General features: G+C 35.1%; 2 protein-coding genes across 3 annotated transcripts; one reads left to right on the top strand and one right to left on the bottom strand.

Annotated features, from left to right (window-relative positions):
* The first annotated feature begins 2,924 nt into the window (after positions 1 to 2,924).
* LOC106136297 (probable N-acetyltransferase san) lies at positions 2,925 to 7,041 on the top strand. Its single transcript, XM_013336793.2, has 3 exons — positions 2,925 to 3,065; positions 3,205 to 3,528; positions 4,869 to 7,041. Exons 1-3 carry the CDS (start codon positions 3,058 to 3,060, stop codon positions 5,062 to 5,064), a joined length of 528 nt encoding a protein of 175 aa, XP_013192247.1. The 5' UTR covers positions 2,925 to 3,057; the 3' UTR covers positions 5,065 to 7,041.
* A 4,568-nt stretch (positions 7,042 to 11,609) lies between these two features.
* On the bottom strand, positions 11,610 to 25,487 carry LOC106136322 (hormone-sensitive lipase). 2 transcript variants are annotated; one of them, XM_013336835.2, is made up of 16 exons: positions 25,394 to 25,487; positions 24,931 to 25,215; positions 23,240 to 23,397; positions 22,574 to 22,760; positions 20,346 to 20,559; positions 19,989 to 20,179; positions 19,155 to 19,404; positions 18,601 to 18,810; positions 18,046 to 18,165; positions 17,475 to 17,624; positions 16,831 to 16,981; positions 16,085 to 16,180; positions 15,882 to 15,977; positions 13,310 to 13,454; positions 12,499 to 12,624; positions 11,610 to 11,908 (listed from the first exon to the last, which is right to left on the bottom strand). In XM_013336835.2, the coding sequence occupies exons 2-16, from the start codon at positions 25,213 to 25,215 to the stop codon at positions 11,804 to 11,806; spliced, it is 2,484 nt and encodes an 827-aa protein (XP_013192289.2). In that variant the 5' UTR covers positions 25,394 to 25,487; the 3' UTR covers positions 11,610 to 11,803. The 2 variants fall into 2 exon arrangements, with proteins under 2 accessions (XP_013192289.2, XP_013192288.2); XM_013336834.2 differs by having other exon boundaries at positions 25,302 to 25,486.
* Positions 25,488 to 26,356: the final 869 nt, after the last annotated feature.

Genomic DNA, 26,356 nt, shown 5'->3' with positions numbered 1-26,356 from the left:
ACTTACAAATTCGAAAAACTGAAATTGGCGCCACGAATGTGAGAATGAGAACCGGAACCGAAAATAGTTTATTGCAAAAAACATAGACAACAAATTCATAACTATAAATCATTTAACTCAAACAAAAGTAAAATTCTAAAACTACCCGAGCCTGGGTAAGGCACGGGTAGTATGGTATGCGCGACGCCTTTTTTATAGCGTGACAAAAAGACTATTGCTGTTTCGCGTTTTCTTATGAAGTGAGACGGAATAGCGATAGTTTTATGCGCGATAAAAACGGCGTCGCATATGTCATGTTACGAGAGCTGGTCTGTGTTTCGGTTCGTCTTATCTATACGTCTTTAGACTTACTTGTTACTAACACACGAAGCTGGAACGGACCACTTTTTATTGCATACATTATTTTTAGTGTCCGACCGAAGGTCTATTTTTGGCCGAAGCCGAAGCCGAAGCCAATTAATCGGCTATCGCCACAACCTTCGGCCGAAGCCGAAGCCGAAGGTTTATATTCTCTCAGCACTCAGTAATTAATTTTGTTCAATATTGTCTACAAGCTACAATTAATATTAAAATTATTTCAAAACCTCAATATTGAAGGTATATATTGACTGTCTCATATAGAAGTTGATGATATATCATAGAGATGGTTGGTTTAGAGATAAATAAAAGGTTGTGATTTTGTGATTTACCTACTGGTAAAAAATAATGATTTGATTTCTTTATTATGTAATTTAATTACAGTAATTCACAAATTACAATTAGACCAATCAGTCTTTGTTTTACTCGACTAGACCAAAACTAGACTAATAAATAAAATAAACAAACCCTAACTTCTTACTAAATAATTAAATGTTGGTCAATTAAATGCACAGTTTAGAAAATATTAGAAAATTCAAAATAAATGTAACAATAACAATAGAACTAATGAGGTAATGACTGTTTTGCAAACAACAAGTTAAGATAATAAGAATAATATAATATTCTATTTTACTAAGCATATTTGTACTTAACCTTCTCTCTCAAAAACTTTTTAAGTAAAGCTACATTGACTACAATAAAAATCACATAGTGATCAATCATCAAAATTCTTCGTTCATTGACGATATGTATTAATTGAAAATATAAGTAATAAAATTTAAACAGCCTTATGTTGTATGCTAAAAATAATAATTTATCTACATTTTCACCAATCAAGTTAGATCGTCTTTCCGCATATATTTGTCCTGCGGCACTAAACAATTGCTCACTAGGAACACTGCTGGGAGGAGCAGCAGATAAATATTTAATTGCAATTGGCCGTAGATAAGTATACGGACTAGAAGACCAATATTCATATATGTCAGCATTCCTCAAGAGCAATGGTTCTTTTAAAAAAACATGTAAGATGCTCTACAAAAGGGGGACCAGGTTGATCCAAACCCAACTCATTTTCACTTGCAATTGTGACAGATGTTGCAAAATTATCATGCGAATCCCACAAGTCATCATCTTTTTTTTAGTGAATACCTCTTCGGTAGCTGGATCCGAATTTGAACAAGAAGGTCTAGGTTCATCAACATCTACATCCATAAAAGCTGCTGTACGTGACTGAGACCCTGTTTGTTGTAAAAATGATAATATTTCAGTCTTTGTAATTTCAGTTTCATCGTTGGTCAAATACTTCGATTTAATCGTTCAATCTCGACGGTCGCTCGGACCTTCGGCGAAACCTTCGGCTTCGGTCGGGTTTTGGGCCGAAGCCGAATGTTTCGCCGAAGGTGGATTTTTTGGCCGAAGGTGGCCGAAGCCGAAGCCGAAGCTTCGGTCGGACACTAATTATTTTGCCCTATTGTTCTTTGGCAACGTTTTGGCAGACAATATGTGGTTTAATTTACTTTTGGGCTAATTTATTTTTTTATAAAGATAACTCGCATAATCTCCGTATGAATAATATTTGATAAATTGTATTTAGAAATAAAATAACTATGTTTGAAACGATTATTACAACAATTCTTAACTACAATAATAATTGTATGTATTTCAATTCTATCATTAGGCTGAACGGGGCTATCAGAATTTTCAAGACTGTTGCCTCTGTCTGTCCCGCAAGAGATATAGACGTGATTATATGTATGTATTTAATTTTTTTTATTTTATGAATGAAAATGTTATGTTACATCTTGCGCCAAATAAAGATTTTTCTTTCTTTCTTTCTATGTATGGGTATGACTGTTATTGTATTGATAAACACGATAAGCCTTGAGCGTCGATGGGCGAATCGGTAAGGTGCCCTGTTAGAATGCGTGATGCGTAGAAAGCTAATAGGTAGAGACCCGTATTATATAGCAACTTTTAAAAATTTTCAATACCTTACTATAATATGATACTAAGTAGGTACCTTTATGTATAAGTTAGTATAGTATGTCTACTTATACTTAATGTGTATAAGTAGTTTGCAACATCCGAAAGGGTAGATATGAAGATCTGGTATATAAATTTAAACCTTGTTGTACTCATGTTATGCAAATAAAAATATTGAATTTGAATGACCAATTTTGAGTGACAATTTTTTATAACTATATTATAAAGGCGAAAGTTTGTATGGATGTATGGATGTTTGTTACTCTTTCACGCAAAAACTACTGAACCGATTACCATGAAATGTAGGCAGCTGAAGACCCAGAATAACACATAGGCTACTTTTTATCCCAGAGTGATCCCGCGGGATTGATAGGGTTTCCATGCGGACGAAGTTGCGGGCGGCCTCTAGTTTTTTATAATAGCATTAGCAATATTTACGTCACCAAGGACTTAGCGACCGGTCGCCGTGACCTGAAATTCGTTTGTAACTTGCCTACGACCAAGTCGCAGGGACAAATTGCAAAGTGAGTAGCGCCCGTAACCAATTAAATGATTCTGAAATGCTAGCAACATTGACTGAAAAATGTCAATGGAAATTGCGAAACGAGCTACAACTAGTGGGCAGATGGCGGGAGTGATCTCGTGTGATATAACTGTGTTAGATGGTTAGATTAGTTTATAAATTGTAGTGTTTAATAATCTAGAATAGTTATAAAAATGACTAGGTAAGCCCCTGTATTGTTGTTCAACTATAACCTCAAGATTGGAATTGGTTTTATAAAACTGAGTTCGTTAATCATGACTGAGTGAGCCTGTTGAATATGTCATTTATTGTATTAAAATAGGGCATTTTCCATTTTTCAGAGCTAAAATAGAACTGGGGGACGTGACACCGCATAATATAAAGCAACTAAAAAAGTTGAATACAGTCGTATTTCCTGTGTCTTACAATGACAAATTTTACAAAGACGTATTGGAAGCTGGCGAATTGGCGAAATTAGCGTATTATAATGATATCGTAGTAGGTGCAGTGTGCTGCAGGATAGATACGTCGGAAAACTCCCGGAGATTATACATAATGACTTTGGGTTGCTTGTATCCATACAGAAGACTGGGTATTGGTACTCTCATGGTGGAACATGTGCTCAAGTATGTTGAACAGGATGGCAATTTTGACAGCATTTTCTTGTAAGTATACACAGTTCATTACATTTTTTAACGTTGTTTACTACTAATGTCTCTATTTCTAGTCTTCATTTATCTCTAATACACTTTCTTGGCTTCACTAGCTAGTAGGATTTCAAGGTTAAGTTCTTGTATTTGTAAAGACAAATCATCTCAAGGTTAGAAGTTATCTATCTTTCTTTGGCTAGCCCAATCCTTGTAAATTGTTCTTATATATTTTTCCCTTAAACCAGAAATGTACCCCCTATTGAAGCCCCTTGAGACTTACTGAAGATGACTTTAATAAGCACCCTGTTTGTCTTCCTTAGGCTTAGTTTTATTTTTTATTGCTTTACTGATCATTACATGTTACTCCCATCTTCCAATGTTCACAATTGCACCCTCAGCTCTTGTGTTTCTAATCCTGGTATGAAAATGAAATGAATGTATTCATCTGATTTATGTATGCTTGGCGTGAAAGTATATTTAAATGTGTATTATTTTTCTTTTACTGGTGCTGTGTGGTTCCCGGCACCAATAGAAAAAAGAATAGGACCACTCCATCTATTTCCCATACATGTTGTAAAAGGCGACTAAGGGATAGGCTAATAAACTTGGGATTCTTTTAGGTGTCAGGCTAGCAACCTGTCACTATTTGAATCTCAATTCTATCATTAAGCCTAACTGCTAGCTGAATGTGGCCATCAGTCTTTTCGAGACTGTTAGGCTCTGTCTACCTTGCAAGGGATATAGACGTGATTATATGTATGTATATTTTTCTGAATCAATATATTTTGCTGTGTCCAATAACTTTTTTAATACTATTGGTGCCTTATTTTCGCGCCATGCCAGCACTGGCACAGAAGACCTCCGCCTGCATCTCTAGCTGCTCATATGACTTGTGTCAACAAGTAGCTGTCAGTCGCCAGCAAGCCTCATTGCCGTAGTAATATGTTCGTCAGGCCACATTCCCTTTTCATGCTGTTCTGTTTCATCCTGTCACTCAATTTTACACCTATCATACTTCTAAGCGTTCCTAAGATAATATCAGAATGATTTTCATTACAAACTGTGCAAATGGTTTGTTGGTGACTGGCAACGAGAATTACGCAGCTGAAGAAGTGCTGCAAATGTTATTTTAACTAATATTGAGACTGCAAATTTGTAGAATCACAAAAAGTTGTACACCATATCTAACATAATAAATATACCTATAAAGAAATAAATATATTTTGTTATTTATTTTTCTTTTTTTAAAAATAATAACAATAAGTTTTGCACAATAATTTGTAGTTATAGAAACTACAAATTATTGTGCAAAACTCATTGTTATGATTGTCTTAATAAATCTCTACAACTTTCAGACATGTGCAAGTGAATAATGAGGGTGCAATAGATTTCTATAAAAAGTTTGGCTTCGAGATTGTCGAAACAAAAGAACATTACTACAAGAGAATAGAGCCGGCTGATGCTCATGTCTTACAGAAGACAATAAGACAGCCTGAAGCACCGTTAGTCAATGGAACAGTGCCACATGCCAAAACGAATGGACACGATTGAGCAAAAACATTAACCCCGTAATGTACTCATACAAAGCCTCAAATTGGTTGTTATAGTGCAACAGGCAAGTGATACAACATAATGTTAAGGTATAAGTCACTTGAAATAGCCTAACAGGATTAAGATATTCATAGATTGTAACTTCATGCACACTATGTAGGCAGGACTTTAAAGAGTTGAGCATCGTATGCTTCACATTTTGCCTAATCTGATGAGAGACGTGGTGACAATTTAGTTCAGTCATTACTGGTTATGTATGTACCTTTAAAAGTACATACATATAAATCTTTTCATAGCAAAAAGTTGTGTGTGTGCTTTTACTTTGTTTATGTTTAATCTATAGGGAATAAAAGAAATGAGTTTATTTATGTTTGTAAGAATAATATTCATAGATAAAGTGAGGACAATAAAGCAAACATTAAAACCTTAGTCTTCAGCAGTTTGTTTTTGCAATAAATACAAAAATAATTATTCCAACTGACAAAGAAACTATTCAGTTATAGGATATAATATTCTATAGCTGGCATAGGCATAGTGTGCATGAAGTTGAATGCCTTTATAGGTCAGGTTGTGGAAGTGCGAGGCCATAATAATAATTCAAAATGACTGATACTAATCTTTCAGGAATTTCATGTTGTACAGTTTACTTCCATAGAAAGCACTTAATTGGGGAAAAAATGTTTTGTATGATTCCCCTAGTGTTTTGTAATAATTAAGTGACTACTTGTACAGAATGTGACATTAAGTTCTACATTGCTGTGAAATTGTAAATGGACTATCATTATACATAAGATCAATGCTAGCTCTAGGCATTCTTTTAGCTATACATTTTTGATGGCAAACAAAATTCTTTGTCCATTTTTTACTGTTCTATCTCGTATTTAATGAATAGGTGTAAAATTTTCGACTTTTTTAAAATTATAACATACATTAACAATAATATAATATTGATCAAGAAACACAGTGGAGAATTGATCTCTTGGATTTATATGTGGAATTTAAAGTGCCAACACTACAGTACTTATTTTTTTTTATAAAACAAGATTGGTCAGCTATAATAATTTTGCACAAACCAAGGTTTTTGAGATTGTAGAAAGATTGTACATTTGCTCATTTACTTAAAATGAGAAAAGTTGATAGAATCTCCACTGTATAGTTTCTACCTCATAATCGAATAAAATGGTCATTGCAGTATAAAAAAATTATAAGCTCTAGTAATTATATAAATTCAGCTTCAATTATTTTGTATAAACAGAATTTGCTTATTTTTTGCACTATGACCTGACACTATATCCTTTTGGTGTACAATAATTTTATGACTTGTTGATTTGTATAAATTTTTTGTTTTATTGATGAATTTTAACACAATTTCTAGGTGTATCACTATTTCTAAGTGTTTCACTCGATACAGCTTGTTCTGCATTTATGAAAGTCCGCATCTGTCTTTATATTCACCACATGTATATCAAGTGAAAAGTTAGTTTCTGTTGGTAGTACTAAAATACTTTATTCATGTACGAGAAAATTATTATTGGAGTCTCCATAGCAATTTTGATTCAAGTAGTACATTTATATTATTTTGTAACTGTTTTTAATGGCAGTGTTAGTTAATCATCGCAATTTCAACATCCAAGTATCATGATAATAAGTCAAATCGTATTGGTCTTTATTTATCTTAATACTATTGGGATGGTAGGCCTCCTCTAAAGATTTACACTTCACGGTGACCGTTTGAAAGCGTACAACTAGCAGTAACTTTAAAAAACTAACATTTCCTCTTATAGATGCTAATATCTAGTCGGGCCTTGGTAAGCCTGCACTCAGTCGGGTGCGGACATAAATGAACGACAAACAGGAACTTTTTCGTTACCAAATAGTCAAATCTCACTTCACAATAACATATTCTGAACCAATACTTGTTAATATCATGTTCACTGCAACTTTAGCATTAGTATAATAATAAACATCTTTAAATTATATCTTGTTTTATTTCTGTTGTACAGGCAACTATAATTGTAATTGGTATTAATTTTTTGGGTCGGCCGCCATAAATGGAAATTTTGTATCAGTCAGGCGTTGGGATCTTTATGACAAAACTATTTTATAGTATGAATGCCTTTTTAATGCTTACACATATCACTTCTTTATATCTTATGGGGCATGAGCCAACGATTTTGAAAATATTGAAAGGCCACGTTCAACTGGAACTCGTTGAGATTCATATAGAAACACGACTGCTAGCCCACCCTACGGCCTAAAAGAAAATCCCTTTATTAGCTTTGCCTTGATTGACTTTTAGGGTAGATATAGAATAATTAGGTAGAGATATATCAAATATACCTATATAGATTTCCGGTACATGTAGGTACATAAAATAATAAACGACACATTATTTCAGAGTTTTACTTTATTTCAAATAACAAGACATTGTACAATATTGTCACAATAGTAATAATTCGCTATTACATTATCTTTTCTATGGACACATCTTTGGTCGTAAATGCTTTATGTACATCTCTAGATTGTGATTATTATGTAATAAAATCAATTTTAATTTATTCCCTCTGGTAAGGCCCGACAATATATTGATGTAAATGATGAACATTACGATAAATTTTCCTTTTTAATTACAGATTTAAAATTTCCTTTATGGACATTTATTCTATAAAAATATTAATTACATTTTTACACATAATAAATTACACAACAGATATAACAACACATATTATTTTACAAATATTTTGTTTATGTTCGTGCAGTTTAGAATACTGTTTTGCTTTTTAAAAGCTTCAATTCGCTATCACAGACTTCGTTTAATAATGCATTTATTAATTAAATATGTTCCTACTCCACCGATTCATTGTGGCGTCTTTGAATTTTCTATTGAAATGAATAGTTAAAAAATAATCTACCTTGAAACAATGAAGGTAAGATCGATGTTACATGTCTTATGTTCGGAATAAGTGAATACTTTTTATGCAGTTACTGCCACAATGGATCGGCCGAGAGTTATTTTAAAATATTTTTACATAAACTGACGAAAACTTACACAACTAAAACATGAGTTTTTAGTATACCGCCATGTCTTTTGTGTTAAAGTTGTATATATTACAGCTATACTAACAAAGAAAGCAAAACTAAACAAGCCCTCGTATATTGGCTAAAATGCATTTCTATATTTGGAAGAATAAATAAAGTAAACAATTCTACAAGTGCATTACATCATCATCATCAATCGGGTTTGTCAGAGCGATAACAACATTCATCTAGAATGTTACATACGCTAGAGAAAGGAATTAAGTTTGTTTATATTTATCAAAATTATATAACATCTTTCTTTTTATTATAAAAAAAAAATATCTAACTGGTTCATAATAAATATTTACTTGAATTTACTAATAATGTTATGTTTATGTAATAGATTCAAGTTTACAATATCAGGTTATTATACATAGATAGTTAGTGTACAAAAAAAGTAGAACATTGTAAATAATCTCATTTTTGGTACGAAATTCACACAAAAATTTATCAAAAATACAAAATAACAATGCAAATGATGTAACATTGATAAATATGATTAAAAAAATTTATTTAATATGAATTAATATCACATTTTGGCTTACACACCGAGTGTTGTTGGTTGAACACAAAGTTTTTTTTAATTTCAGTATCAAATACACAAAGTAACATCTCAATGATTAGTTCTTTTTATAGATGTTTTCTAATATATATCTATTATCTATTGCCTTAAAACAGATTAGTGCAACAAGGAGAAACTTTATTTAAAAAGGTAGATTACTTGCAACATGTATGTTCCAATTGATATGCTTAGTTGTATCTGATAATTTAAAAATGCTTTTAAAATATAATTTTAAACATCACTCGGTTGTGTAAGTCTTTCAAGAACAACCAAAATTAAATACATTTAAAATACTTCACACAGTTACTTTATATTTAAAATTTGTTAAAAGAAATTAATCGCCAAAGAAAATTTGTAAAACCATATATTAACACTCCAATAAATCGATTACAATATTTTTTAAAGTACGAAAAATTAAGTGTTATTAGTTTTTTGCCATTGTTACCACTTACATATTTACGAGTAAGTACTTAATATATTTTTTACAAAACGAAATAGTTGCTCGCCACATTATTGGGTACATGACGTACACGATACCTATGTAAATCACGCCCTGGCATTACGTTTGAGGAACAACAGAAGCATGGTAATGCAATTTTTTTTTTCACAAGAAATTTGAGATTCCATCCATGATTGCTATAAAATTTTTAGGAAATCATAAAATCCGAAATTAATATTATACCGAATATGGCGTCCGCCATATAACAGGCATAAAATATAAGAAAAAATATTAATTATTCGTTTCTAATACGATCTTTACGTGCATTTTATAACCCCATTGTCGCGAATACTACGTGTCGAGAGATGGCGCTAATTCTTAATGCATCAGTTATTGGCTCAGCCCCATGTATATGCGATAACAATGCAATTTTCTGTATTTAGGGCATGTACTTTTTCATTTGGTTTCCTTCTGGTTTTAGGTGGACACTAATCAGATGAATAAAATACCGAAGTACCTTTTGGAAATAATGCTAGAGCAAAATCCTGCTTCGTCTCCAGAAAATGGAAGAAAAGGTTTAAGATGAAAGATGAAAAGAATGATCCAATTAGGTTTTGGTTCTCATGCGTTATGCATGCATATATACATATAATCACGACTTTATCCCTTACGGGGTAGACAGAGCTACAATCTTTAAAAGTCTGGAAGGCCACGTTCAGCTGTATGCTCATGCATCAAGAATGCAAACAGAAAAACTTAAAAGGCAGTAGTATGTAGCGCAGAAAATATTGATTTGTCGATTTGATTCCGCATAGATAGTTATAATGTTACCGACATAATTTACCACGATCACAACAGAGGCACAACATGTTAAAGCACTAATACTCAAAGGGTATAGCCGGATAAGTATGACGATCTGGCCTCCAAATGAGAACCTTTATCGAAACTTATGTTCTAATATCGCCTTGATGTACAAACACAATTTATGTACTTTTCGCGGCCAGCTTTCGCTTTGACCTTGAGATATGGGAAAAAATAATCGCACGCATGACTTTTATTCAAAGTCATATATCTCAAAAATTAATTACGCTAGAGAGATGAGACCAACGCGAGTTTTTAGATTACATTGCAGAGTATATCATATATTATTTTCAAATTTTTAGAGTATATTTATATATAAAAAAAATTAAAAAATAAGTAAATCATAATTTTTTTTTCATGTTCTCTGAGACTTACAATCACGAAAATAATATATGTTATGCTCCTTTACGTGCTCTATTACTCATAAAAATTTGGTAAAAAAAAAGTTGGTGCAACACTTTGAAAAAAAAAAATAATGTGATTAGCGCCTTCTACTATACCCTTGTTCTATAAGGCCTACATTACATTTTATTCATTTTTTCGAAGTGTTGCACCAACTTGATAAGCGTTGGAATAATTGTTCAAAAAGAAAAGAAAAAATAACCAATGTCTAATATTTATCACAACTTTTATTACTTTTCGTGTTAATCAAAATAGCAAAAAGAGAAAAAAATTAATCATCGTCACTATTGTAAATAATTATTACTGGAACATTTTGAGTAGCAAATATTTTAGTGAGGACTTCAGAAGGACGCAAAATTTTGGACAAATATCGTCCATATGACAGATAATAAATAATAGCTGCTGTATGTGAACAGCACCCCACTGTACGGTTGCCATTGGGACAATCACAGCAATAACGGAGAATACTATTGTAATCATTACCATCGGAAATATAGTGAATGTAAATACGATAGACTTTACTATTTATATGCCTTGATTTTACTTCTGCTTTAATGATATTAGATGCTGATTTCACATATTGTACTAAAAGATTATTTTGATCGTCCATTATTTCGGCCAAGTAAGATAAAGCCTGTGAAAATTGATACGAGCCTGTGAATAAAATCAAGTTGGTGCAACACTTCGAAAAAATGAATAAAATGTAATGTAGGCCTTATAGAACAAGGGTATAGTAGAAGGCGCTAATCACATTATTTTTTTTTTCAAAGTGTTGCACCAACTTTTTTTTTACCAAATTTTTATGAGTAATAGAGCACGTAAAGGAGCATAACATATATTATTTTCGTGATTGTAAGTCTCAGAGAACATGAAAAAAAAATTATGATTTACTTATTTTTTAATTTTTTTTATATATAAATATACTCTATAAATTTGAAAATAATATATGATATACTCTGCAATGTAATCTAAAAACTCGCGTTGGTCTCATCTCTCTAGCGTAATTAATTTTTGAGATATATGACTTTGAATAAAAGTCATGCGTGCGATTATTTTTTCCCATATCTCAAGGTCAAAGCGAAAGCTGGCCGCGAAAAGTACATAAATTGTGTTTGTACATCAAGGCGATATTAGAACATAAGTTTCGATAAAGGTTCTCATTTGGAGGCCAGATCGTCATACTTATCCGGCTATACCCTTTGTAAAAATCGTATTCCATCTCGGAATATAAAAACATTTTTTCACCATTGCTACCTACCAATAAGGACTGAATTATGACCGCAACCTTCAAAATCTACAACTTGCCGATATAAGCCCGGCAATTTTGTTCACCTAGTACCCATAGTGTGGGTGTCACTGCGTTTATGTACCTACGTTTGGCAGCAAAGGCCGCACATTCATAAATGATTGTTCTCTGCGGCGACTGGCCCGTTTTCTAAGTCGAGTAGTTGTTTTATGCGCTCCACGCATAGCTTCGATCCTTCGTTCGCTTCTCTCGCCATCTGGAATGAAAATAAAATGTTTCGGTTATATCAGCGACGGGCTGTTTGCAGTTATTTTATGTAAATTTGCGGGTATCGATTCTAGAAATAAACCAACTTCGGAGCTAATCGGTCGTTTTATTAATCACCGACATACCATAATTACATTGATTTTCTTTTGAGCGTGGCATACTTCTTGGTAGCTTTAGTCAAAGCTAAAATTTACTTTATTGCACATAAAAAAAACAACAGAAAATAAGTAGTACAGAAGGCGGTCTTTCGTCGTGAAAAAAGTAATAATTAAATTGTAACGCGTTTTTACAATGAGCTATTAAATGACAACCTCATCATCCTAATTTATAATTTAACCTGCATCGAGACCTGCAATGTCAGTGTCCTGACATCTTTCGATCTGCAAATCTCGCTTGAACCATCATGGTAGTAGCATCAGTAAAAATACCTATATACATACATAAAATCACGCCTCTTTCCCGGAGGGGTAGGCAGAGACTACCTCTTTCCACTTGCCACGATGTCTGCATATTTCCTTCGCTTCATCCTTCGCTTCTTCATCAAAATACCTATATATTTAACCATAACCAATAACTTACCAATGAGAAATTGAGGAATCCGTGCGGAAGGCCTTCTAATACGTCGATACCAATCACGTTTCCGAGACGCTTTAGTTTCTTGGCGAACATCACACAGTCGTCGAGGCATGGGTCTAAATGTACGGTCTGAAACGAAAACAAAAAGGTATTTGAGAAAAATATTACTAATTATGCACCTTGTATTTGATATTGAAACTTAGAAGAAAAAAAAATCACTACCAAAATTTTTATCGCCTTGAATATCAAATGAGTTTCTCTACGAATTTTTGGGTTTATGATAAAGATAGGATTCAACATAGATAGTTTTTAAATTTTTTCGTTGTATGCAGACCGTTGTGAAGCCAATTCGTTGAGAAAACATCGAGAAGATGGTCCTAGATATAAAAAAGGATATGCGTCAAACCCAATATGCGAGAGTAAGTTTATTTGTTTGATTTTTGTCTCTACGCGATTTGACTACTGAACCAATCTTCTTGAAATACCCTATGTCCTAATCCAGACTCTTAATTTGCGTACATATAGTTAAGAGTCTGGATAAGGACATAGGGTACTTTTCATGCCGGTAAAAACTAAAGTTCCCTTGGGTTTTGCGAAATACATGTATTCTTTGTAGGTGGTGCTAAATTCGCGCGGGCGAAGCTGCGGGTAAAAGCTAGTTGTCTCTGAAATGTCAAAATAAAAATAGTTCGTGGAATAGCTATCTCTCTTGTATTGAAACGGGCGGAAACTATAGTACTAGGCATATCCAGTAGTGGGTAAATACCCACTACTGGATATGCCTTCTTCATTTTCCTGGAAAACTCAGACTCACCAGTATCCTGACAGGAGGGAACTTGTTGAGCAACTGGTCGTCGGCCCAGTACGGGGACAGCAGCGGGTCGCGGGGCACGGAGAATATGAACTCGTCGGAGGGACTCCGAGCTATTAGCGCGTCCAGGTTAGACCGCACTGCTAGGCTGCGAACGAACAAATCACGTCTCATTAGAACAACTTAACAATATAACATGTTTAATTTACCTCTGAAATATTGAGTTGCATGAAAATACAAGAAAAATTAAAGTACTTCACGATTTTGGTCCAACGCTTCGGCTATACAACTAGTATAGTAGAACCGCCTAAATGAGTCCTCGCCCGCGGAGTACAGGGGCGCGGGGGTATGACGACGAAGGGGAACGAAAGAGGTGCGGGCGGCGGTCGAGCGTAGCGTGTAATACAAGGGGCGAAATGTTACTGGACATTTCTTGAGATATGTGACGTCATAGTGGTTAGCGGCAAACAGGTGAAGATTTTTATTAAAAAAATAATAATGGCTATACAAAATTTGAATGAAACAACTGTAAACTATACAACGTGTTCCTTTTGTTATCCCATAACTCCATGGTATCAACGAGACCACGTACATGAATTAAATAGCATAAGCATTTTTCGATTATTGTTATTTTCAAATTTTTATTTTTCATACAAAACAATTCGATAAAAATGTGATTTTATGATATATAGGTATGATATGTAGGTAAAAAAAAGGTAATAAAGTTATGTATGTAATATTTATTTATGCAAAATTTATCAAAATTATAAATCAATCACTTATGTCCATAATATCACTATCACTGGAACTTGATTCTTCACTTTCACAACAGCCATCATCAGAATCATCAGAATCGTCTTGCACATTAATAATAAAATCAACAACTTCATCTAGGACTCCATCATGTTTGCAATATTCGTCTTCGATTTTAATCACGTGTTTAACACAATTCTCCCATTTCTCTTTGGGATATTCAGCAAATAATCTCTCTAATATTTCTTTTTTCTGGTCCAAATTAGAGTCGATACTTTTTTGTGCTAATTGTCCTTTGATATCACCCCAGACCAACTCAATTGGGTTCAGGTCTGGGTGATATGGAGGCAAACGCAATACTTCGTGTCCGTTTCTTTTCAATACCTCGTCAATTTTGTAAATATCTTCTGTGAAATTACTTTTAATTAATTTATATAAGTCATCCTTTCTAAGTTTTTCATCAAAAGGCACGTTATGTCGTCGTAGCCATTCTTGCATAGTTGGCTTGGTAGAAGCCATAGTTGGCTTTTTCTCTTCTCGAACCGAATGATAAGCTGCGTTGTCCATTACTATGACAGAATTTTGCGGTATATTAGGCATGAGCTTTTCATTTATCCATTTACTGAAATTTGCGAAATTCATAGAATCGTGATAATCACCTGTTTTACATTTGGATTTGAATATCACAAGGGCTCCGTCTACAAATCCAATTTGACCTCCACAATGTACGATGATCAAACGGTCCCCTTTACCAATATGAGATAGAACGCCAAGTTCATCCTTTGATTGCCAACATTTTGAAACGTTATGAGACGCGTTTACATAAGTTTCGTCAAGGTATAAAATATGTCTTCCTTCTCTACGATATTTTTTAATAGTATTTAGGTATTTCCACCTCCACGATGTGATATTTGGCTGTTCGATAAGGAGTTTCCTTTTAGATCCGCATTTCTTAAATTTAAAACCTAGATCATGTAATAATAGCCTTAAATATTCCCTGCCGCAGTGTAATATATTCTCTTCTCTAAGTACAGCGTTCAAAGTTTTCAGAGTAGGTATTTTTTTGAAAATTGTGTAAAACTGAGTGACTTTTCTTCTTACCACTCCTTTTGTGAAATCGTCTATTTCCACTCTTTTTCTACGAACCTGTTTTGGTTTTCTCGGTGATTTAAATCTCTCGTTGTCATTTAATGCTTTCCCTTGTTGTACAATTCTAGATACAGTCTTTTCTGATAGTCCAGTAACTTCTGCTACAGTTTTATTTAAAGGTATATCTTGTTTATATTCATCAGAATTTGGGTCGAGTTTCTTTTTTCTAAAATATTCATATACGTTAAACGCCATTTGTTTGCACTGACTATTAATTCTATGTCCGAAAATATTTCGACTCATCTTGAGAATGTAATCTCATGTATAATTTTCACAAGGCGTCCGCAACTGTCAACACGTGTGATCGCTAACCGCGTAGCGAGCGAACTGAGTTTTTACAAGAATGCGCCCGCCGCCCGCACCTCTCTCGGTCCCCTTCGTCGTCATACCCCCGCGCCCCTGTACTCCGCGGGCGAGGACTCATTTAGGCGGTTCTACTATAGCTTCACTTGTCAAATGCCATAGTTAGTCATTTTAATATTTCAACATTATTAAATACGGGTTAGATTTCCTGCAAAAGTTAAACAGCAGTTGACTTGCTTAATTCAGGATCATTGCCAAGGCGCACCTTGGGCTCCTCTCTTGACAGGAAGCAGGAAGAACGCCAGTGAGAAAAAGTTATTTAAACATTTCACAAATCTGTGTAAAGATTATTTTTAAATTTTAGACTCACTCTTCTTGCGTCGGCCTCGTGATAGTATTCGAACCCGTGATGTAAGCCAGCCTGGACGACATCGCGCCCATTAAACCCGTAGCCGCTTCACTTATTCTGAAAATAAATTTTTAATTTATATTACAATGAGACTTCAGACCAAGGAGACGGAATTTCTGAACACTACCATGGGAAAGGGAAGAACAATAAGATAATAAGCTCACCTAGTTTTTATTCGTTTCTTGCTATCTCTACTGTCGATTTCTTCCACCAAAGGTGGTTCGCCAACTAAGGTACTCGAGTTCTCAGATTCTGCCTCCCTGAAAAAAAAACATACATATCATTATACAGATAAACTTAATACAATTTCTAAACAGCACTTTAATCAAAAGCTTCGTACATGTCAATCCTTCGGACAGCTAATCGGCGCGCATTATGATTCAATCACTCTCATAATGCGTGCTTATAGTTGCACCGAGTGTGTGTCTTTCAATTTGGATCTCGAAAAATTACTATATTTATTACTACCTACAGTATACAGGTTTTTTTGCAAATCCCACGGGAACTGTTTAGCGGAATGAACTTGCCCTATGTCCTTGTTCAGACTCTTTATTATATATACGTGAAATTTCAAGATAATAAACAAACAACTCACTTTTGCAATTATAACTTAAGTGTGGTTTAAGGGAAAAATACATAAAAATAATTAAATCTTATCGCTACTGTCATTTCATTTTTGCAAGAGTTAGAAGTTACTAACATAAGCTGGCAACATTCATATTGAGTTCTGTTCGATATTCATTTGGAATATCGAACGCAGTTAATTAAAAAAGTAAGCGAGTTAAATTTTTTTTCGCTAGTGTGTCGCCAGTCCAAGCTTACAAAGTAAAATTATTTCATGTATCACGATCCAAATGTCGCGTTTAGTATTTATTATCTGTACCTACCAAAGGTAACAATTGTTGCTTACCTTTGAGATTGTTCCTTCCTGCAGCACGCGTGCTTGTTCGGCTTTATGACGGGGATCCTGCGGCCCTCGGAGTCGGTGTCGCTGTCCAGCACGTAACGCTCCAGGAACTCCGACACGTACTGTTGGGATCTGTCCTCTGAGGGGGTCACGCCTGCCGAATTACGTATCACTTAGACTTTGCCATAATAATACAAAATATTTTAAAATTTAAAAATAGCAATTAAAACATGTGTTAGTTAATTTGACAAATACATCGGACACGCTTAGGAAAAAAAACATTTCTGATTTAAATCCTGGTATCTAAAGGCCCAAAATAAAATGACCGAAGGGGCTTTTATTTTGTTGTATTACCACAAGAAAAATTATGTCAAAAGGTTTTGACATTTGACATTTGAAAAGTCCATCTACACTAATATTATAAAGAGGAAAACTTTGTTTGTTTGGTTGTAATGAATAGGCTCAAAAACTACTGGACCGATTTTAAAAATTCTTTCACCATTCGAAAGCTACATTATCCACGAGTAACATAGACTATATTTTATTTTGAAAAAAAAAAAATAGGGTTCCGTTATAATATATAAAAATAATTGGCAAAACAGCATTTGCCGGGTCAGCTAGTCTGTCATAAAATAATAATCTGTTACCTGTTGCGGTGTGTTCGCTCTGTAGCGAGGCTGCGCTGATGGTCGTGTCTGAGGACTTCCTTCGTTCACTTCCAGACTTGTGAGCATGCAACTCTGCCAAGTCTGAAGGAGACACCTCTTCGAATGATGACGGACCTTCGCTGGCTCCCTCTGTTCAATAAGGAATGCAAAATAAGGTCCAAACTTCTCAAGTAGTGTCAATTATTGGAATTTGAAACAAATACCTGTAAGTAAATGTAAGGAATATGCTTCACTGATATAGTGTATATTTTTAATTAATGACACGAAGAACATAAGGCTGGCGACTTGTGTGAACACGTGCTATTAATTTCATCACTAAGCTAAAGGTAGCTTAAATAGAGTGACTTGCAACTATGCCCGTTGAATTTTTGTACACAGATTGTACATACATACATAAAATCACGCCTCTTTCCCTTTTTCTTCTTTTCTTCTTTCGTACTATATATTATATATATAATGCTTTAAAAGTATTTAGCCTAGTGACTGTGTTATTTAGTTAGTGTGGTTAAATAGTTATATACATAAATATAAATAGTATTTGTGGGTATACCTTGTGTGGGGCTAACTTTGAGGAATCCATTGCTGTCGAGCGGCGTGGTGCTCCCCGACAGCGCGGCGCCCTCTCGCTTCTGCTCCCTGCCCGCGCCCGCGGCGCCGGGGCTGGCGTACGCTGAATCACAAATATACAACCTTACTGATGTATCTATCAAACCATAGGTGTATAGTGGAAAGTTTAGTCCTAACACTAATGTGTGGAGTAAGAGATAGAACAAAAGCGGTGGTAATTAAAACGCGTAGTACTTAGATATCATAAGGTAGTAAAATTAGTGATAGAATATGAAATAGTGTGGTATGGGATTGTTGCAATGTGAAACAGGATATCGTGACAGGAATAGAAAAGGTGTTGTTTAAATAGTTTGGCAAAAATCATAAAAAAAAACCTCATCTTTGAGACACCTCATCATGGACCCAAAAGGTAGCAGCAGAAGACAATCAATCCTTACTAGGATTTTTATGAAACTGATCAATAGTGAGGCATATGCCACGAGTTAGAGACCTTATGATAGAATTTTAAAGAAAGATGAATCGTAAAAGACCTTCTCACCTTTAAGACACCTCATCATGAACCCAAAAGGCAGCAGCGGGTCCATTAGACACAGAAGCCTCGCTGGGCTCGGTATAAAGCTGACCAACAGTGGGGCATACGCCATGAATAAACCATCAGGAGTTCGCAGACCAGATGATAGGATCTTTAGCGTGCAGCCTGCTATGAGATTCGCACCTGCAGAATCTCCGGCGAAAACTATTCTTTTACCTAAAAGAAAATAAAAATGTTATTGCATTTTTAAATGTGCCTATTTTGTCATAGACTCATGACTTAATTTTCGACACCGTTATTGCAAAATTAAAAAAATAATAAATGAACAAAGTTATTAAAAAAAACAAACATTATATTAAAGCTAATTAGATAAAGTTAAAACACCATGTGGCAAAGATGGCAGCTACAAGGCGTTGTGCAAACGATAAAAGATTATCTTGACGACTGAAATTGAAATGAAAAACAGCTTTTGCTTTTTCAAAAATTAATTTTTATTAAACTATACTACTGAAACTTTTCAATAAACTTCTGTTAGGTGTCAAAATTGAAACATGCCATACCCGTAGTTCCGATCTCCTTAAAATTATTGATCATCCAGCAGTACGCGTAGTAAACCTCCTCCAATGCCCTAGGGAAGGGTGCTTGTGGGGCTAAACTGTAGTCTATAGACAATATGGGCACATTTAACTTGGCAGCCCATTCTCTTAAGTATGTCTCGTGAGATTTAGAGCTTTGGGCGACGAAACCCCCGCCGTGGCAGTGAAATATGATGCCGTCGGACGGCGGCAAGGTGGACGGGCCTTCGCCAGCCTGAAAAATTATACTAACGTTTATTTATTTTTCATTTTTACCTTAAAAAGAAAAGAGTGAATGGCAACGTTCAGCTATTTGGCTTAACGATAGAATTAAGATTCAACTAGTGACAGGTTGCTAGCCCATCGCCTAAAAAAGAATCCCAAGTTTGTAAGCCTTAGTCGCCTTTTACAACATCCATAGGATAGAGATGGAGTGATCCTATTCTTTTTTGTATTGGTTCCGGGAATCACACGGCACTCAGTCTTTTCAAGACTGTTGGCTCTGTCTACCCCGCAAGGGATATAGACGTGACCATATGTATGTATGTTTTACTTTAAAGTGAACAATCAATACACATAATATGAAATTAAAAATAATAAGTCATTACGAGACCTTACTATGATGCACCTTTCGGATAAATCCATAAAATCAACAGTCCTTACAACAGCCGAATGTGGCCTTTCAGTCTTTTCAATACTGTTGGCTCTGTCTACTCCGCAAGGGATATAGACGTGATTTCAAGTATGTATGTAATCAAAAAAGACTTGTTATCACGATTATCAAAGTTTATTCTAAAAATTATTCAAGTCATTACTTACCATCCCCATTCTCTTATTAACACTGATGAGCCGCACATTGAGCCCTTGTAAGCCAAGATGTACAGTGGGCGGCAAGACGGTGGATTCCTTTCCGTCTGTCGTCAGCACAGTAATAGGCTCAGGCGGAATCGTGATCAGTTTGTTGACGGCCACTGTAGATGACATCAGGCTCGGAACACGTTTCATTATTTCTGAAAAAAAAATTAAACCCTTAATTACATTGTTGAGTCACTAAGTATAGGGCAAATTTAGTGACGTTTACTTACTTATTATAATATTTTCACCAGTGTCAGAGTTTACTCTTTAATGGGAATATTTCTACTTTGCACTTCGCTCAACTTTAAAAAGTTTCCTTACCACTCTCAGCGAGAAACCAGAAAGCCTTGCAGAACTCCACACTGGCGGACTGAGATATGTTCACGATCCTTCTCGCCCTCATCTCCGGGTCTATGAGGTACTGCCCGCCGGTCCACACCGAGCTGATCAGGTTCCCGTGGCTGTAGTACGCTTCGGAGAACCCCGCCATGCATATCGATATGCCTTTCAGTATACCCCGCATCGATGGGAGGAACTGGAAGTAATTTCATTGGCATTGAATAAAAGTCCGTATAACAGTGGACTCTGGGTACCGAAGTACGATGGATGGAAAGATAGGAGAAACAGTTACAAAATCGTGTCGGTTACATAAAATGGTCCTCCTGTTAATATGATCTTGGAGGTGAGACGTTACGACAGCCGACAAATTTCCATTCATAGTGAATGGGAAGATAAGGGTACTTATTCACTAACGTAGATAAAGGGTAAAGGTATCCTGGTAAAGGGTCAGGTCAAGAGTATCCGAAACCGCCGAGCTTGCATGAAGAGAGTTATAAATGTGAAGCGAAGGAAGTGTGCAGAGAACGTAGCAAGTGGAAAGAGGTAGTCTCTGCCTACCCCTCTGGGAAAGAGGCGTGATTTTATGTATGTTGATAGGCAATATGTCTTATCGTCTTTTTCTTTTTACATAGATATTATCACGTTTATTGTGTTGTGGGGTAGACAGAGCCAACATTATCGAAAAGACTGATAGACCACGTTCAGCTGTTTGGCTTAATGATAGGATTGAGATAAGTCTATAAGGCTATTCCTTAGTCGCCTTTTACGACGTCCATGGGAAAGAGATGGAGTGGTTCTATTCTTTTTCAATTGGTGCCGGGAACCACACGGCACTATTTACAACTTCGAGCTTTACAGGTGTAATAGAAAGACAGCCTTTCACGTTCGTTATTAAGAAGATATCGCAATCAAAGCGGATCATGGTCATAGGGCTCCCGAGTCTTCTCAGGCGCAAGGCGTAACCGGAACAAAATATTTTAAGAATAAGATGAAGCTGACACAAAAAATATCCATTATTGTTATTCTTAACTGTGCAACAATAGATAATTGGGAACTATATAATAAGAGGTTAGGTCAAAGTCATATCACAGTTCCTAGTAATCTTGTTACATTGTCTACATTACAATGTAAGGTCATTTGAAGTCATGAGGCCAAATATATTATTTCAATAAATAGTATAACCGTTTGAAAACCATCTTAGGGTACCGAAAAGTAACACATGCAGATACTTTATTATTATGCACAAGTAAATCGACCTGTTACTTGGCTTTTCTGATTCATAAATACGACTTTAGGCAAGTAATAAAGTTCTGCAAGTCATCGAATCATACGACTGAATTTAGGCCACTACAATCAGGTCACGAATACACATTATGTACTTGTCTTAATCGATATCCCATCGTTACTATGTTAACATAAAAGTATTCATTTCGAAACATATGAATCTTCAATGTGCTTATATTGAAAACTGTTATCTAAGTATAGTAATCAATATAGATAGCCTTTTACTTATTTTAGTAAATTTCATGATGAGCAATAATACTAATCAATCAGATGTCGGCGACATACTTATAAACACGTCTATATCCCACGTGTGGTTCCCGGCACCAATAGAAAAAAGAATAGGACCACTCCATCTCTCTCCCATGGATTTCGTAAAAGGCGACTAAGGGGTAGGCTTATAAACTTGGGATTCTTCTTTTAGCGATGGGCTAGCAACCTGTCACTATTTGAATCTCAATTCTATCTTAAAGCCAAATAGCTGAACGTGGCCTATCAGTCTTTAAAAGACTGTCGGCTCTGTCTATCCCGCAAGGGATATAGACGTGATTATATGTTTATCACTTGCGAGGTAGACATAGCCAGCAACAAAGACTAAAAGCAAAATTTCAGTAAAACCCATCGTTTTATAATATCTTGAACTGCTTAAATCTGAAATTAACTCCCAATGTGTGTTTCCATTACATAAAATTAAGGAAATATAAGCATTATTTGTATGTAGGCATGTACCACCTTAGACCTCATCTTGCTTATCATCAATCAGACTGCGACATACACTATCAAAAGTTCAATAAAAAAAGGTTAAATAAAATAAAAAAAACAAACATTGTAAACAGATGAATCTGTGGGGTCACAATTCTGAACGACGACGTAATATAAACTTTACCAGAGGTATTGAGACGGTTTTGATTACCTCTGCAGGAACTCACCTGAAATCCCAGACATCTGCCGTAGAAACAATACTGATTGATGGTGTCGGCTTGAGCAAACAGTTCTTCAGGAGAGTGTGGTTCAGTTGGAAACAGGTCCCCGGGCGGCGACCACGATAACAGAGTGTGGAGGTGGTGCAGACATGTGCCTAGGGAGGCCAGCAATTGTCCGCATGACTCTATTTCCCTATTGATAGAAAATAATAAGTCCATCGTAATCTCGTAAAAGGCGACTAAGGGAAAAGTTAATGACTTGGGTTCCTTCTTTTGGACGATGAGCTGCCAACCTGTCACTATTTGAATCTCAATTCTATCATATAGCCGAACAGCTGAATGTGATTTTTCAGTCTTTTCAAGACTGAAGGTTTTGTCTATACTGCAAGGGATATAGACTTGATTATATGTATGTATGTAAAAAGTCAATCAATGAAAATCAAGGGTAAAGCTAATATACTTGGAAATAAGATAGGCGATATGGTGTCAGTTTTATATTCTTAATTCCATTGTTAAACCATACAGCTGAATGTGGCCTTTCAGTCTTTTCTTCAGTGTTGGCTCTGTTTACCTTGTAAGTATAATATGTGATAGTATATGTATCTATGTGAGTACATATTTTCTAATTTTTTCAACAACAAAAATTATTTATGATTGTAATCATATACTTACTTCACAAAATAACCTTTTCGAAAGAGAAGGGCATCCCTGCCTGTGCAAACTTGCCGGCTTAGTTTCAAGCCATGTAAAACACAGGAGTCGACCACTGATACAAAGCTGCGGTAACCATTACCTGGTGACTTCTCATCAAAATCATATTGTGGTGCCACCTGGAGAGTGAAAAAAAGTTAAATGTTTATACTACACATATACATACATACACATAAATTTAAAGAAAGTATTTTAGAATAGGATCAATCAATCTGTTCCTATTCTACATGGTACAGTTTCACTATTATCCAAAATATCTGTAAATGGAGAGGAGGTTAGACGGGAGTGTGTTTAAGTAAAAACCTAACTTGCCCAATCCGAGGTCATGTTCAAAAGGCGCACCCTGGACACCACTATAAAGAGATGTTGTTTTAACAGGCATGTACTTGACATTTAACATATATAATCAAATTAGTATAACATATTTTAGACCTAGACGAACGTATCTTGATCAAATTAAGGACGTCCTGGTAAAGGGTCAGGTCAAAAGTACCCGAAACTGCCGAGCTTGCATGAAGAGAGTTATGAATGTGGATGAAGCGAAGGAAATATGCAGAGATCATGGCAAGTGGAAAGAGGCAGTCTCTGCCTACCCCTCCGGGAAAGAGGCGTGATTTTATGTATGTATGTATTTTAGAGAGTTATGAATGTGGATGCGAAGGAAATGTGCAGAGATCTTGGCAAGTGGAAAGAGGTAGTCTCTGCTTACCCCTCCCGGAAAGATTTTGATTTTATGTATGTATGAAGCATAACATATAATCTTACAGGATCTTAAAACAATATAAAATAAAAAGAAACAATATGAAAAATATATAATAATAATTGTGTAAGAATATAAAGTGATTTTGAAGTTATGCATTATTACTTGATATACAAAGATGAAGTGGAAAGAGGTAGTCTCTGCTTACCCCTCCCGGAAAGATTTTGATTTTATGTATGTATGAAGCATAACATATAATCTTACAGGATCTTAAAACAATATAAAATAAAAAGAAACAATATGAAAAATATATAATAATAATTGTGTAAGAATATAAAGTGATTTTGAAGTTATGCATTATTACTTGATATACAAAGATGAACAACATAAATTACCTAATAGACTTTAAGTGCAAAGGTTAAATCAACCATCTTCAACAATAAAAAGCATGACTCATTTCAAGATCACATGAGCAAAGTTTAACAGACATCTGTGTATTGTTTACACAACTTTTTGCTCTTGGCATACCTTCTGTCTGTTACTATATAAATATTGCAATCAGCATTATTTCTGAAGCCTCAACATTTCTCTCTTTGTATGGTAAGGACATTGAGTTTTGCATCTATGTAGTACACTACATACATACATAAATATTTCAGTTAACATGCGGACATAAACAGCAATGTTGTATTAACAGCAGTTATATAGTAAAGATCAGATAGTTACAAAGAACATAAGTAAATCAAAGGGGATTCCTGCCTTATTTGTACTGAAATGTTCAGGTTTTAAATTTTTTTTAAACAGTTATAGATATTATTGACATGAATATACATAGATTTAATTGAAGTATAGTTTTGATACCTGAAAAAAGAATTTCATGGGAATCCAATGTTTTACAAAACTGAATTTATACTGATTTTCTTACTCAAGTGAAAGACTTATTAATACATACCCTCCTCACATGATCTACTAAAGGCCAGACAGTGTCTATATGATCAATTAAAGTCATGAACCCTTGGTAGAGTCTCTGGCCATTTTCACTATCATCAGGCTGGAAATACTTGGCGTTATTTTGGCATGAATCCTTTAAAGCTTCATACATAGCGTATGTCGGCGGAGCTCCTTCACCATTTTCTTCACAGCACAGCGAAGCTTTTGCTGGGGATTCCGTAAAAGCCATCTTCGGCAATTTTCGTCGAGCGTATAGAAATCCACGGGTAAACAAGTTAAACCTCATCTGCAAAGTCCATTTTAAATAAAAAAAAACACTCATTTGTTATGTATTGACTGACACACGACATCAATTATAAAAATGGTAATTACAAAATTTGCAGTTGCTACAATGGTCTATCATTGTATCAACACTATCTGCAGAATTAAGAAAACCATTTATAGTCAAAACAGATGCTACATACTGCACTATATTATTAATTTGCAATTAAATTAATAATATTATTACGGATTGAATAGATCACACGCACACCACCGAATATGACATGACGAGATATTGACAAATTGACATGACATGACAGCTGTCGCCTGATCGAATCGACAGGACTCACAGGACGAAAAACATAAAATCTGTATAGTGTTGTAAGCTGTTTTTGAAGAAAAGCGCTCATTCTGGTTTTAAAAAGCGCGGTTTGGGTATAAGGGCTAATGCTTTTTCGATATTTTATGTTTAAAGAACTTTATTTCCTCATAAAGAATTAACAATTCACTTACTGAGAAACTAACAATGTACATCATAATTATAGCAAGACAGCGAGCGTATATAAAACAAAAATTAAAATAAGGAACTATGTAGGGTAGGAGTCACAAAAATCTGCGTCGACTGCTAGTTGCGCGTCGGGCAACCACGGATCTAAAGTTCACAGAGCGCAATCTGGATGTGGCATAATAGTATCAATGGTATTATAGTAAATTATTTTGCATCTGTTTTTATTAAGATTTTGTGATACATATAGTCACATATATAACCCTTGTGGGGTAGATAGAGCCAACAATCTTGAAGACTGATCAGCCACGAGAGATTCCAATAGTGACAGGTTACAAGCTCATCGCCTAAAAAAGAATCCCAAATTTTAAATCTATCCCTTAGTTGCCTTTTACGACATCCTTGGGAAAGAGATGGAGTGGTCCCATTTTTTTTTGTATTGGTGCCGGGAACCACCGGGCACATATTGTGGTGACATGTCTACGCCATACGTCACAACAATAAAAAATAAAATCACGCGACGCTATCACTAAAAAACAGCGACAAACCTAAATCGCGTAAGCATAGATTTCACGGATTGGAGCATATATACAACCTCCGACGCAACATTCTCAAAATCCATATCGAAAATTCTTGCTTTTTTTGCGTCAATGACACAATC

The sequence above is a fragment of the Amyelois transitella genome, chromosome 15 (genome assembly GCF_032362555.1).
Source record: "Amyelois transitella isolate CPQ chromosome 15, ilAmyTran1.1, whole genome shotgun sequence".
Taxonomy (NCBI): domain Eukaryota; kingdom Metazoa; phylum Arthropoda; class Insecta; order Lepidoptera; family Pyralidae; genus Amyelois; species Amyelois transitella.
The sequence above is the reverse complement of the archived record's forward strand: the minus strand, read 5'-3'. Positions and strand labels throughout refer to the sequence as shown.